The sequence below is a fragment of the Felis catus genome, chromosome D1 (genome assembly GCF_018350175.1).
Source record: "Felis catus isolate Fca126 chromosome D1, F.catus_Fca126_mat1.0, whole genome shotgun sequence".
NCBI classification, from domain to species: Eukaryota; Metazoa; Chordata; class Mammalia; order Carnivora; family Felidae; genus Felis; species Felis catus.
The window spans coordinates 6,212,564-6,227,390 of NC_058377.1; the positions used below are offsets into that span (position 1 = coordinate 6,212,564).

Below are 14,827 nucleotides of genomic sequence, written 5' to 3' on the forward strand. Positions count from 1 at the left end.
AATTGTATGGTCTTACTTTGTGGGGTTTGTTACTCAGCATTATGGTCCTGAGATCTATTCACAGGGTACCTTGTGAAGACGATTTATTCACTTCCACTGCTTAGGTAGTAACATTCGATTCACTTACTCTACTGCTGATGGACATTGGGATTTTCCTTCCAGTTCTGCCTTATAATTATTGATAGATCTGGAAGGAAAAATAGAGAAATCCACAATCATAGCACGAAATTGTGATGTATCTGTTGCAACTAATAAGAACAAGCAAAAAGACAAAAAATCAGTAAAACCATAGGTTTTTAATACACAATTAACAAATTAGATTTGATGTCATTCAATTCCTGAAACTCTTGAGGGCTTTCTCTGGGACTAATGATAATAAACATGTTTCACACACACACACACTCTATTCTTGCACTGCTCTGAGAGCTGTTATCCCAGCTAATTGCAGAACAACTCCTCCAGCACTACAGCTGAGAAAACTGGAGCACAGACAAGGGAGGGAGTTTGTCCAGAGTCTCCGGCTAAAACTAATGGCAGATCGAGAATTCAATTTCCAGTCTGAATCAAGAGCCAAGTTCTGAATTCCTATGCGGCTTTTTCAACACCTTCCATTTTCTGCCTCTTCTTGAGTTCATGTATATGCATCCTCCTTGAAAATCGCCCATTTCATCTAGATTTTAAAAGTTATTAGCAGGAGCTGAGCTTCACATTGCAATGTGAAGTTCTAGAATTTCTGTCAGAATAAAACTGCTTTTTTTTAGCCCCATAATTTGTCTTTTCATATCATGAACCTTATACATTCATCTGGAGGGAACAGTTACAATCTTGCAGTGAAGATTCCACGACAAAAACAATCGTCGTCTCATCCGAGACCTATTCATCACGGCCGGTTTCGGAAAGCTTGACGCTGGAAAAGAAACATCTCAACAATAACAACAGACACAATTGTCTGGGCGTCATCGTTCACAGGAAGCAATTTTTCTTGAAGCAGTCTTAAGCATAACTGCTATAAAAGCAATGCATGTTTTAAAAAGTACTTTCCTTTTGCGTGATCATTTGAGCTACGGTTGACTTTCTACCTTTGTTCTTCCTGGAAACTTGACCTGGGTGGTAAGTTGACTGAGTGTGAAGTATTTGGAGGTAAAAACTGCTGACTGAGCCCAGACTGGTACAAACCATGAAGGAACTGGAGACAGCCGGTAGTGACACCACAGCTGTGGCTGTAAGGGCATAATTAAGTCTGACCGACCATTCTAACTTTTGCTACTTAAACAAAGGAGTTATAAGAGCCCACTGGGGTTGCCTTTAACACCTGGTCAAATACATCAGGAATACCAACTAATTCTCGGTAACCAACTACAGTCAGGATTCGTGGTTACCGCAGCCCTTTGGAAATGATCCTTTGTTCCCAGGGAAAACCTCCAAGTCCTGTTTCACTTCTCACTACCCGGCACATTGGATCAATTTCATTTGCATACCGGCTGTCCTTCTTCCACAACGGAAGTTCCAGGAGGGCAGGAGCTTTCACTCTTGTTCACAGCTCCACTCACAGTACTTAAATACTTAGTAGGGGTTCTGTAAGTATTTGTGGGATGAACGACCTGATGGGCTGAAATTCTACTGAGCACCTACTACGTGTCAAGCCTGCGTTAGGACGGTGAGGGGGGAGAGGTTATCGCCTGTGACTTTACAGAGCTAAGAGTCAAAGTCTTCAGACAATTCTCTACTGTCCAGAAATACTTCTTTATTAAAATGTTGTATGATTGCATCACTAAGATTCTACATGATTTAGTTCGCTGAGTAACCTTAATACCAAAACTTTGTCTTCAGAATGCTGCATTCTTACGCTGGGACCCCAAAAACTTCACAAACTACTTCAGTCACTTTTAAAATCCCTCCCTATGCCTCCCTATTTAAGAGAACCGTTCCCACATTTATGGATAAAATGGCCATACTAGTAGCCCAAATGTGTCCTAACTAATCTCTACTTCCAATTTTCTCTCAGGCGTTCTCCTTTCTTTGATTCTTTTCCACACATTTTCTCTTTAAAAAGACAGTAAATTTAGAGTCCTTTAAAAAATAAAGCCGAGCCTTTCCTTCCGGTGTGTATGTTCAGAGACGTCAGACCTTCTCGAGAATCACACACCAGTTCCCCTGATCGTAGTAGCTTCGCAGGACGCGGACGTCACTCAGAGTCTGGCAGGCGGCTTCCAGCTCCCCCTCACGGAACACGTGGTAGAAACGATGAAACACAGCACTTGGGTCATGGGATCCTCCCGGACCAAACGGCTCAGCAGGTTTGTCTTTCCCAGGGTTGCCCTTAAGGTGCCAGGGAACCAGTACGTCTTGAGAATGAAAAGAAGTCCTATTAGTGTGAACGGGGAGCTTGGAATTAGTAACTTCCCTTGAATTCCGCCCTCCCTCCTGGAAGTCACTGATGGAGGGCATTCGACATGCTGGCTCCTTATGGCCTGTGTCAGGCACTTGCTCCACAAGCAACTCTGGGCCTGGCGTATCGCTGCTGACCTCCTCCTCCTTCCCCTGGCTCATTCTGTTCTCTCTAAGATACTTGGATTTCTTCTTATTATATTCTTGTTCCATTGCCCAGACATAAACAAGTGCCTTCCCGCCAGGTCTCAGGAGTCGAACGAGTTCTTGGAGAGCGGCTACTCTGCGCTCCTACGGTAAAAACACACATTGCCATTTATCAGCCAAGAGGAGATAGAGAGGAAACAGGAAGTTGGACCGGCGATAGCACTGCTTTTCATTACGATGAACAGCTCAGAAAATCTACCAAAATATAAAAATAAAATAAAAAACAAAAAAGAGAAAAAAGAGACGGGAAATCTTCTGAGGGGAAAAAGTGTTGAAGAAATAAGGAAAAGGACATTTTTATTTGTGTTAATTAAATAGAGGCATAGAGGGTTTGCCACTTGGTTTTGTCCTGCGTTCAGTTCAGTCACAAGGTGCGTGGGGACTGCTGGTAATGCCAGCACAGGGCGATTTATAAAATTATTGCTGAGATTAAGGGAGAAACCACCCACACACAGGAAAAATAAGATTCTGTTTTCTTATAAGAAAAATATAAAATATTAAATTCACTTTTTTTTTAAAGTTTATTTATTTATTTGGGGGGGGGGACAGTGCAAGCGGGAGACGGGCAGAGAGACATGAAGATGTGGAGGTCGATCCCACGAACCACGAGATCACGACCTGAGCTGAAATCAAGAGTCAGACACTGAACCAACTGACCCACCCCAGCGCCCCTAAATTCACTCATTTTAAAATTAGGGACCTGTGTGCCTAACTAAAAGCATGAGTAACATACCACCAGCAGCTAAATACTTGAATTTTGAGAAGAGAAGAAAAGCAGAATGGGAAGGAGAGGACACAGATGTCAGGGCTGCGGAGAAGGGCAGGGAGAGGCAGGTGGGGCACGGACAGAGAAGAGGCCGAGAGGCCGAGGAGAGACTGCTGGGGAGGCGCAGGGCCGATGAGCGCCTCCAGCCCCTGACAGCCGGAGCGCCGTGGCCCCGGATTCGAGGACACAACAATGAGGAAGGCTCAGGGCGGGTGGTGGGCAGAGGGCAGAGGGCAGAGGCCCACCGCAGCGGGGAACCTCACCTCCTTCCACGCGCTTTCTCAGCACAGGGGGCAAACCACATAAGAGGGAAGAGAAGGGAAAGAAAAGAAAAGCTAAAGTAGGGTCCACGTGGGTGAAATCCATGAGCATTTCCTGCCACCACAGCCACGAGGTCTTGGAGAGAGAGAGAGAGAGAGAGACAGCACTCACCGCTGTTGCAAAATGGTGAATAACAGCAACGGAGACGCAGGCATCACAGGCCCCGCCGCGGATGGGCACAGCCAGCGCATCGCAGATGAAGGCCTGGAAGTGCCGCTCTCGACAGATGTCCACGAGGCTCGGGCTCCGATCACAACCGATCTGTAACAGGCAGAAGCGACGAATCTCACAACCCCTTGTTTAAAGGTCATGGGAAATTAAGAGCACTGGGCTTCTTCATTACCATAAAGTGAGGGCGCAGACCTTGTATGCACCGTGAAGCGGGTGAAGCCAGGGTTTACCAGTTCTTACAGCCGGCACAAAGTCAGATTCCGTCGTTTAGGGGACAGCTTTTATGATCTCACCAGGTACCAGACTGAGCTCAAAGTAGCGAACGGAAAGAAAACGACTAGTATAAAGATGGCAGCAGTGGAAATGGAAAGGCCTAATTGCCCTCTAATCGATCACCCACCTAGATCCTTATGTGAGATCGCACGTATAAAAATGAAAACTATTCTGTAAACGCAGACATTCGGTCCTTTGTGCGGACCTACAGATGTCCCTCATCACTACACCAATGATACTGTGCTGGCCCAGATAGCAAGAGGGTGGCTGGGATTTGTGCCTGCTTCTTTTTACTTTTCAGTACATATTACTGTACAATCTGAAAATAAAACCCCAAACAACACAAAAGTAAAATAACATTTCATTTTTTAAAGCTATTGAGTCTTGTTCTGCTAAACACCTAACCCATATAAATCAGGAATGAAGTGCTGAATTCAAAATCTGTCAAGTGCTATCTAATTACACCTTGCAGTCTAAGCGAACCGTCCCTAGGGAAAGGCAGCATGAAGGCAGCTCGCAGCCTCCCTTCATGTCCCTGGGCAGGGACCTCACGTGCCTTTCTGCCTGTGTCTGCTTCTGCGGGAAGCATCTGGGCACCGCGGCAGCCTCTCTCCTCTCTACTTTGGTTGTTACTGTTGTGTTCAGTTTTGCTGTTTGATTCTGAGGGCACCATGTGTGTGCACACATGTGTGTGCGTGTGTGCGTGTGGAGGGGAGGGAGAGAGCATGTACGCAGTGTGCACACGTGAAATGAGGGAGGACAGGGAAGGTGGGCAGGGCATCAGAAAGGTTAAACCACTAATTAATAATTATCCCCAGACAGTTCTTTACTCACTCTCTACAAAAGAGAAAAAGAAATGTGAAAGCAGGTTTCATCAGATAGCAGTGGCCACCTCGACCCTGTGTTTACTCATCTGAATTTCTGATGCAGTGAGCACTGATTGTTAGGGTTCCCTTGGTCTATGTGAGAATAAGGAGCATGAGTCCTCATGTCAAAACAACTCTTTTTTTTTAAGTTTTTTTTTTTTAATGTTTTTTCTTATTTATTTTTGAGACAGAGAGAGACAGAGCATGAACGGGCGGAGGGCCAGAGAGAGAGGGAGACACAGAATCTGAAGCAGTCTCCAGACTCTGAGCTGTCAGCACAGAGCCGGGCCAGAGAGAGAGGGAGACACAGAATCCAAAGCAGGCTCCAGACTCTGAGCTGTCAGCACAGAGCCAGATGTGGGGCTCAAACTCATGGACCGCAAGATCATGACCTGAGCTGAAGTTGCATGCTTAACTGACTGAGCCACCCAGGTGCCCCTCAAAACAACTCTTATTAAGTTAATGGACACTGCCAGGCTACTCATACTTAATATGAATTTGCTCAATTTCTAATTGGTATTAAACAGCTTCTATATTCTATCCCAGAGCTGCATTTATTTTTGAAGCATAATAAAAGGTACCACACTAGAGGTAAAATATAGCAATTTCCCTTTGATATATTTTAAGACAAAAAAGTCCTAGGGTACCTGCGTGGCTCTGTAAGTAGAGCAACTGACTCTTAGTTTGAGCTCAGGTCACGATCACATGGTTCGTGGGTTCGAGCCCCACATCAGGCTCTGTGCTGACAGTGTGGAGCCTGCATGGGATTCTCTCTCTCCCTCTCTCGCTGCCCCCCAACCTGTACTCGCTCGCTCTCTTTCTCTCTCTCTGCCTCTCTATCTCTCTCTCAAAATGAATTTAAAAAAAAAAATGAAAAAGTACCAAGAGCCCATTAATAACAACAGGGGCCCAATTCCCAAATGATTGCTGTCTTTAACTATGCAAGATACGTTAAGTGCTTTATTATTCCTTGTATTTATTTTCACCCATATTCTATACCACTGAGCTAGCAGTGACAACATCAAGATGACAACACCACTGAAGTAATATGCATATTACATTCTAGAGTTTGCCACTGTTTTTATAATAAAATTCAGTTCACGGAATCAGATGTTTCAAGTATGTCCAACCCTGACACATTGCTATAAATCTAGCTGAAAGTCGACAGGAAAAAAGTGCAACTTTACTACAGAACAAATACCAGGAGATAGAGCTCAACATGGAAAGAAAGTTATTACCCAAGAACCATAGATAAAGCAGAACACGGAGAAGAGCAGCCAAATAAAACAAGAGGAAATGTCCCTCTTCCCGCTGCCAGGCTGCTACCGTTACCTGTACAAAGTGCCCCTGTGTGGCAGTGTGAGGGATGGGACAGTCTCAGTCACAAAGCATCAGGTGTAGCGTAAACGTGATTCGTGCCTGGCTCAGAACTTTCATCCTGCACTTAACTGGCCTGAGTCTTTCATATACTACAGTCAAAATCATCACTATCTTTTTCTCTTTTCTCTTTTTAAATTTCCTTAAGTTTTTATACCAAGGATAGTACCCAGTACTTGAAATTCTCCTTAATGATGTTGCATAATGTCAACAATATGACAGAAAATGGCCTAATTATAAATACTAGCATTCATTAAAAGACTTACGTAAAGCTCTGTTAATTCTGTATGGCAGATGGAGATCAATGAATAAAAACACATACAGGTTGGACTTAAAATGTTTGCTTATACTCCTCTATACTTAAAAAAAATTTTTTTTCACTTATTTTTTTTAAGTAGTCTCCACGCCCAGAGTGGCGCCCTAACACAAGGCTTGAACCCACGACCCTGAGATCAAGATGTGAGCTGAGATCCAGTCAGACACTTAACCAACTGAGCCACTTAGTGCCTGAACTTGTTTATAATTTTTAAAATCTCCAACAAAACGTTAAACATGCAATTCTGGAAGGGCTGGTAAAAAAAAAAGAAAAAGTATTCAAACTAGTAATCAAAGGGGCAAACTAGAAAAACAAGATCTCGTTTTTCTCCCTCAAAGGTATCAAAAATATTTTAAAACCACAGTACACCATGGTGACGGCAGTAACAAAACTTGCTCTCAAAAGTGCTAGTGATGCTACAAATGGACTCTACCCATTTTCAAAAGCAGTTTGGCACACCGCTTTTCAAGGAAGATAAAAATGTTCACAACTTTTGACCCAATAATTGTTCTTCTAGAAATTCATCCTTAAAAAAGAAATAATCCAACATATGGAAAAAGCTAAACAGGATTTAAAAAAAGGGGGGGGGCCTTTTACTGGGGCACCCACTAAATCTTACAGCAGATTCTCTGTGCTAATGTACCCACCGCAAAGATACACCCTGAGTCAGGTACTGTTACTACACTGCAGATGAGGAAACCTCCTCTCAAAGCATGTAGGTAGTTTGGCTCAAGTAAGATAGTTAAGCGGCGGAGCAGAGATTTAAACCTGGGCGTCTCTCACTCCAAAAAGCCGCGTTCTTCCTTCTTGTCACAGTATTTCTCAGGGTAGATTCTCATTACTGTGTTATTTATAACAACTTCACACTGAACATGAGGAACCATCAAGTAACTCAAAGAGCATCATAAAGTCCGGGACCCATGTAAGGCCACACAGCAAAATGGAAATATGAAGCAATACAAATGAGTTATTGAGCTGTACACATACTCATGACAATATAAACATTACAGGAAAACACTGGAACGATCTTTCTCACAACAAACTGGTTTATTAGGGTGTTAAGATTATAGGTAAACACCTTTCCTTCCATCTTTGGAACTGCAGCTACATTATTTTTATTACTTAGAAAATACAACATTTTTAAAACTACTAAGAAAACAAGCAATTACAGGGAGATCAGACGGGCAGTACACAGTTGAGAGAGCCGGGGAAGAGTCAAAGTCAGTCCAGTACAGTGAAAACAGCACTCGGAACTCGCGAGCTGAAGTCTGGCTCCAGCAGTAACTAGGCGAACAACCTAGGAAAGCCACATGGTATCTCAGAGTTTCTGTTTCCTCATCATAAAAATGCCTACTTCTCAAGGTTCATATGAGAATCAAACAAAATGATGTAAACTAAATATTTCACTAACCACAGCAGGGCTATGCAAATGCTATCATTATTATTATATGGAACAAAGAGTGGACAAAAACTCGCATCCCAGAGTCTAGATACAAAGAGAGATCCTTGTATCCTCAAGGTACATTACTCTGGAGGAAGGCCCACCCACTTTGATGTTGTTGCATTTCCTTCAAGATTACACAACACGGCATTGTGTATACTCTGCTTTCCATGTAAGAAATTGAGGGTGAATTCACAGGTTTGCTCCTCACCGTTCAACAAACCATTAATAAGCTTCTATCACGTGCCAAGTAGGTGGACAACAAAACAGACACGATTTCAGGGCACCTGGGTAGCTCAGTCGTTAAATGACTGACTCTTTTGATTTGGGCTCAGGTCACGATCTCATGGTTCGTGGGACTGATTCCCACGTTGGGCTCTGCACTGAAGGCACGGAGCCTGGTTGGGATTCCCTCTCTCCCTCTGTCTCTCCGCCCCCTCCCCCCTCCACATAAATTTTTTTTTTTTTAATTTTCTAAATCTCTCTTAGCAGAATGCCACAGAGTACAGACTGTGCGGCTGGACATGAGGCTCCAACACTTGTCCTGACACCATGTAACCATGAGCCTGTCATAGCCTGACTGAGCATTCGGTTTCCCATTTGTAAAATGGAGGGAGTAATGCCAGTCTCCCACATTGTGTGAGAACACACAGCACAGCACTCAGCTCACGGGAGGAACCTGTCGATGTTAATATCCCTTCTGTTCTTTCCTTTATTGGCATAGTTGACAGTTAAAACACAAAACCAAACCAAACCAGAAACGTGCAGAAGAGGTTTATATAAACATATCTCCAATTTTTTCTAATTATAAATAGGTTCCTGGAGTTATTCTTATATTTGCAATCCAGACTATTTAAAGCAACCAAGAAAGTCCCTACAATGGATGAGTCAGGCTGAGCTCTGGGTTCATACTGTCTCACCTCTTATTGGTACTATTATAAAGGCAATAAATCTCTTGAAGGTCTCAAGTTTTGCTTACAAAATTTAACTCTGAAAATAAAGACAACAGCTAGTGCTGATGACAGAAATGAACAGTAACCGATGATGTTATAAAAAATGAAAAGCAGTTTATAAAAGTATCTACAAGAGAGCTTAAGCTACTATTTCAAAAATGCACTTTAGGGGCCCTGGGTGGCTCAGGCGGTTAATCATCTGACTTTGGCTCAAGTCATGATCTCAAGGTCCATGAGTTCATGAACCCTACATTGGGCTCTGTGCTGGCAGCTCAGAGCCTAGAGCCTGCTTCAGATTCCATGTCTCCCCCTCTGTCTGCCCCTCCCCCACTCATGCAGTCTCTCTCTCTCTCTCTCTCTCTCTCACAAAGATTAATTTTAAAATAATAAATAAATAAATAAATAAATAAATAAATAAAGTGCTTTATTAAGGAATTATGTACTAATAATATTAATGACTTTTTAAATTCTGAGACTATCCTATGTTTTAATACCTAGAATGAATGTCTCAGGTCACATTTCCTCATGAATGTCAAGAAACATACATATTTTCAGGCTCAAAGACAGCTGCTCAAAGTACATTCAAATACACAGGTTGGAGCCTCAGCAGCTTACAAGAGCAGGCTCCCCTATATTGTATATAATTTCATTTCTGGTGTAATGAAAACTGTAAGTCCAACCAGACTTGTACCTTTCATTCATTCACTGAACCAACACTTACTGAGCCTTCCCGAGAAGTCAGACAGTGCAGGAGGCTCTGGGAATAGCAGACAGGAAGAAATACACGCGGACAGCCACTGATAAAATGAATACGAGCAATGGAAGGTAACAGTACTTGTGGGTTTCCCACTCTTCTAAATATATTCCTTCTCGAATAGCTTCAGATTTATACCTCAGTTTACCAAGAAGTCATTTTTCTCAATTGTAACAGGATAATGTTATCATCATGACTAAGTCAGTGTGGTTGACTTCAACCTAGCTTCTTGGTCACAGATGCTGCCTGACTAGATAAAGTTAAGGGTTATCATCAAGAAAGTGCAAAAGCAGGGGCGCCTGGGTGGCTCAAAAAGTTGAGCATCCGACTTCAGCTCAAGTCATGATCTCGCGGTCTGTGAGTTCGAGCCCAGCATCGGACTCTGTGTTGACATCTCGGAGCCTGGAGCCTGCTTCAGATTCTGTGTCTCCCTCTCTCTCTGTCTCTCCCCCACTCATGCTCTGTCACTCTCTCCGTCAAAAATAAATAAACATTAAAAAAAAGAAAAGAAAGTGCAAAAGCAGAGCTCACTGAGAAACATTTTGGACAGTGCCTTAAGATTATAAAATCAGAAATATCACTTTGATTTTAAGTGGCATATCAAAACCTACTTCTTCAACATGAAAAAACATAATTCATTCGATCTTTCTCTTTATAAACTAAAACTTCATCCAAACATAATGACAATATACAACTACTAACATTTTATTGTGATGAAAAGCTATGCTTTTATCTCTTAATGCACAAACCTTTCCTCAAGCACAGGAGTAACTTACTTTGTTGACACAGGTGTGTGATGTCAAGGATGAGGTGCAAACACATTACGCACAATCTGATGTGCTACAGCAGCCCGTGAGCGTAGATGGCTCTCATTCTCCTCGCCTACTGTCCTCACTCTAGTCCTCCCTCCCTAGTTTGAGAAAGGGAAGCTTCAGTCCTCCCAGAACAGCGCTGATGTATTTATAATAATGCACTAGTGCAGGGAGAACTTTCTACTTCCCAGCATAAGAGAAAAAAAAGTCAACCTTAGAAAAAGGAAATTACAGCAACTGAAAACAGAAACCCTGGCATAAGAGACAGGTGAGTTCAGATTCTGGGCCTAGCACTGTAACCTCGGTCACATTTTTTAATCTACTTAAGCTTTAGTTTCCTCAACAGTAAGACACCAATAAATAGTAACCTTTATATTTTCCTACTATGAATAAAAGCACACTATATTTGGCGTCAGAGGCATGGGTTTAAATCCCAGTTATATTCCCTAATTCTACAACATTAGGGAAGAATACAGTCTGTGAGCGTCCGTTTCTTCATTAGTAAAAAACCAGATGAAAATATCTGCTTGACAACCGACAGAATCGGAGAAGATATTTGCAAATGACATATCAGGTAAAGGGTTAGCATCCAAAATCTATAAAGAACTTATCAAACTCAACACCCAAAAAACAAATAATCCAGTGAAGAAATGGGCAAAAGACATGAATAGACACTTTTCCAAAGAAGACATATCAAGATGGCTAGCAGACACATGAAAAGATGGTCAACACCACTCATCATCAGGGAAATATAAATCAAAACCACACTGAGATACCACCTCACACCTGTCAGAATGGCTAAAATTAATAACTCAGGCAACAACAGAGGCTGGTGGGGATGTGTAGAAAGGGAACCCTTTCGCATTGCTGACGGGAATGCAAACTGGTGCAGCCACTCTGGAAAACAGTATTTTCCAGAGTTTTTTTCCTCAAAAAATTAAAAATAGAACTACCCTATGACCCAGCAATTGCACTACTAGGTATTTACCCAAAGGATACAGGAGTGCTGTTTCAACGGGGCACATGCACCCTAATGTTTATAGCAGCACTATCGACAACAGCCAAAATATGGAAAGAGCCTAAATGTCCATCGACAGATAAATGGATAAAGATGTGTTGTGTGTGTGCATGTATGTGTATGTATATATGTATATGTGTGTGTATATACATATATATACATATATATACATGTATATTGCTGAGTAATATTCCATTGTGTGTGCATATGTGTATATACATATATATACATATATACGTACGTATATATACGTGTATACACGCACACACACACACACACACACACAATGGAATATTACTCAGCAATCACAAAGAATGAAATCTTGCCATTTGCAACAACGTGGATGGAACTAGAGTATATTATGCTAACTGAAATTAGTCAGAAAAAGACAAATATCATAGGACTTCACTCAGGTGGAATTTAAGATACAAAACAGAGGAACATAAGGGAAGGGAAGCAAAAATAATATAAAAACAGGGCGGGGACAAAACATAAGAGAGTCTTAAATACAGAGAACAAACTGAGGTTAGCTGGAGGGATTGTGGGTGGAGGGATGGGCTAAACTGACAAAGGGCATTGAGGAGGACACTTGTTAGGATGAGCATTGGGTGTTATATGTAGGGAATGAATCACTGGATTCTACTCCTGAAATCATTACTGCACTATATGCTAACTAAATTGGATGTAAGTAAATAAACAAACAAACAAATAAATAAATAAATAAATAACAGGATTAAAAAAAAACAGAAAATATCTGCTTTAACTTTCTCATATTTAGGAGGATCAATGCAAAGAAAATGGCTTCTATAAATATCCTTTCCAGGGGCACCTGAGGTGGCTCAGTTAAGTGTCCAACTCTTGATTTCCGCTCAGGTCACGATCTCATGGCTCATGGGATTGAGTCCCATGTCAGGCTCTACGCCGACAGCACAGAGCCTGCTTGGGATTCTCTCTTTCCCTCTCTCTCTCTCTCTGCCCCTCCCCCACTTGCAAGCTCTTTCTCAGAATAAACATTAAAAAAAATGTAAATATCCTTTCTAACCTGTAAAGAGTTTTACAGATATAAGATAGTATTACTGATAAAATAATCTCAGGAAGCAAAATCTAAGGAAAGGGAAGGGGGAAATTACAAATAATGGTATGCATGCCCACAAATTCTCGGGGAATAAATAAGAATGAGTGCTCATTAATTTTCCATCTGTTGGTTATAACTTTTCTGTAATGGCCTAATCAACAAACAACATTATATCATAAGGCAGAAGGTGCTAACAACCCTTACAAATAAAGCAAAAGAGAGCCAGAGGCAACAATTACTTGCCATATATAACTCCTTATTGATGCCAAGATACTTTCCGTTTCCACAGCCAACATCAGCCACTAACGAACCACGGGGCAAAGCTTTCAAAAACTCTACCACATGTGGCCAAGGGGTATGTCTTGTGCTGCTGAAGTGCCCAGCAATCTCCTCATAGACTCGGTGGACATACTCTTGCTCCAGTTGTGAGGCTTCTCTTTCGCTCTCTGGAAATGATGGGGGGGTCGCCTTCATCTGGCTGTCACAGACCAAAGGGTAACCTAATGCAAAAATTAAGCAATAAAAACCTTTCATTTTTATCCAAGTGATTCATAAGGCATCATGTTTTCTTAAAAGAACAAGCAAATCAATCCAAATTTGGTGACGGGGGCTAAGCAGGCTCTGATTTATCAGTTTAAAAATAGCTGGTACCCAACAAGTCTAATTATATGTGCAAGGGTCTAACACACACAGAAGGGGAAAAATCCATGTGCGACAGAAATGACTGCAAGTCTGCAGGCCATATAATGCAGGTGCCTATCACCTCTCAGGATTAAGGGTCCTCTCATTCAGGAAAGCTTCCTGATGGGCCTGGCCCAAACAGAAGAAATTTAGCTGAACCAACATGACGTAGGGTTTTTCTCTTGGTGGGCAGAGGAGATAGGACTTCCGGGGCCCTCAGACTCTCAGAAAAACAAGCCCTAGGAGCAAAGTGCATCATTTGGTAATGATCACAGACATTTAAACGAGCACTCTTTGAAACAGTTTATATGTGTGTTCTCAGTTCTCACAGGAACATCATGAGCTGGTACTATTGCATCCACTTTACAGATGAGGCAACTGAAGCAGAGAACATCAAATAACAATCCTCAAGCAACAAAGATGGCAAGTCGTAGAGCCCGAACTGCACCCAGCCGGTGGGAACACAGGAGCCCACATTCTCAGTGACTACAGGTGTCGCCTCCTTCAGTCGAATCAGCAAACTCCAAGGAGAACACCATCAAGTCAAGATGATGAAGGAAATTTAGGATACACTGTTATTCTAATTAACTGAATTCTGAAGTTGTCCTTTGTTCTCTGCAATCATGTCTAATACTCATTTTAAATCCTTGTCTGTTCTCTGCTGTCCTATAATTTCCCTTTATCTTCAGCCAAAGTCCATGATACACATCGTTTTATTCTGGAAAATAAAGGAAAAAGGAGTGGTGTCCCTGGAGAAACCACAGTCAGGACAAAGGAAATAATCAGAAATCGTGAGGCAGCTAAGAATTGGGCTGCAGTGTTCACGGCTTCAGGAATTCTCCCTGCCTATAGTTAGAAGGTGCTGAACCTTGAGCAATGGGGCAGGAGATAGCTCATCTATGCTAATGTGTGAGGTGGAGCTGTAAACAGTTTATGTGGACGTTTCAGAAAAGGGCAGCCACAGAAAGCCTGAGGGCTCTAAAACGTACATGTGAAAACAGACAGGTCACCTTATCTTGGACACAATATACATTAGAATTATCCTAAACTGATCTTAGGAACATTTTTATTCTCTTGGAAATTATAAACATCTAAGTTAGCTAAAGGGAGGAGCAACCCTTATCCTTAAAAACCCATACATTTTGACAAAGAGTGTCTAAAAGATGGCCTTGAACGTGAAAATCATCTGTAAACTGAATATACATTCAGAGCTTCTACAATACGCCTTACATTTAATTAATGTCCACAACAAAGAAACATTTGCATAAGAAAACCGGCTTGTCTTTCCAACTAGACTTCAGTTCCTGGAGAACATGAGCCATGCTTTATTTGTCAGTATCTTATAAAACTACTGGCAGTTTATGGGGCGCCTCTCTGACTTCAGCTCAGGTCATGATCTCGCAGTTCC

General features: G+C 42.1%; 1 protein-coding gene across 17 annotated transcripts in view; it reads right to left on the reverse strand.

The window, feature by feature from the left end:
• Window positions 1–277: 277 nt before the first annotated feature.
• The window catches only part of ALKBH8 (alkB homolog 8, tRNA methyltransferase), a 65,768-nt gene continuing 51,218 nt past the window's right edge, over window positions 278–14,827 (reverse strand). For all 17 annotated transcript variants that reach the window (XM_045038219.1, XM_045038218.1, XM_045038227.1 and 14 more), the window contains 3 exons: window positions 12,982–13,238; window positions 3,794–3,943; window positions 278–2,679 (listed from right to left, as the gene is read on the reverse strand). In XM_045038219.1, coding sequence (XP_044894154.1) covers window positions 2,122–2,679; window positions 3,794–3,943; window positions 12,982–13,238 — 965 coding nt within the window. In that variant the 3' untranslated portion in view covers window positions 278–2,121. The remainder of the gene's footprint in view (window positions 2,680–3,793; window positions 3,944–12,981; window positions 13,239–14,827) is intronic.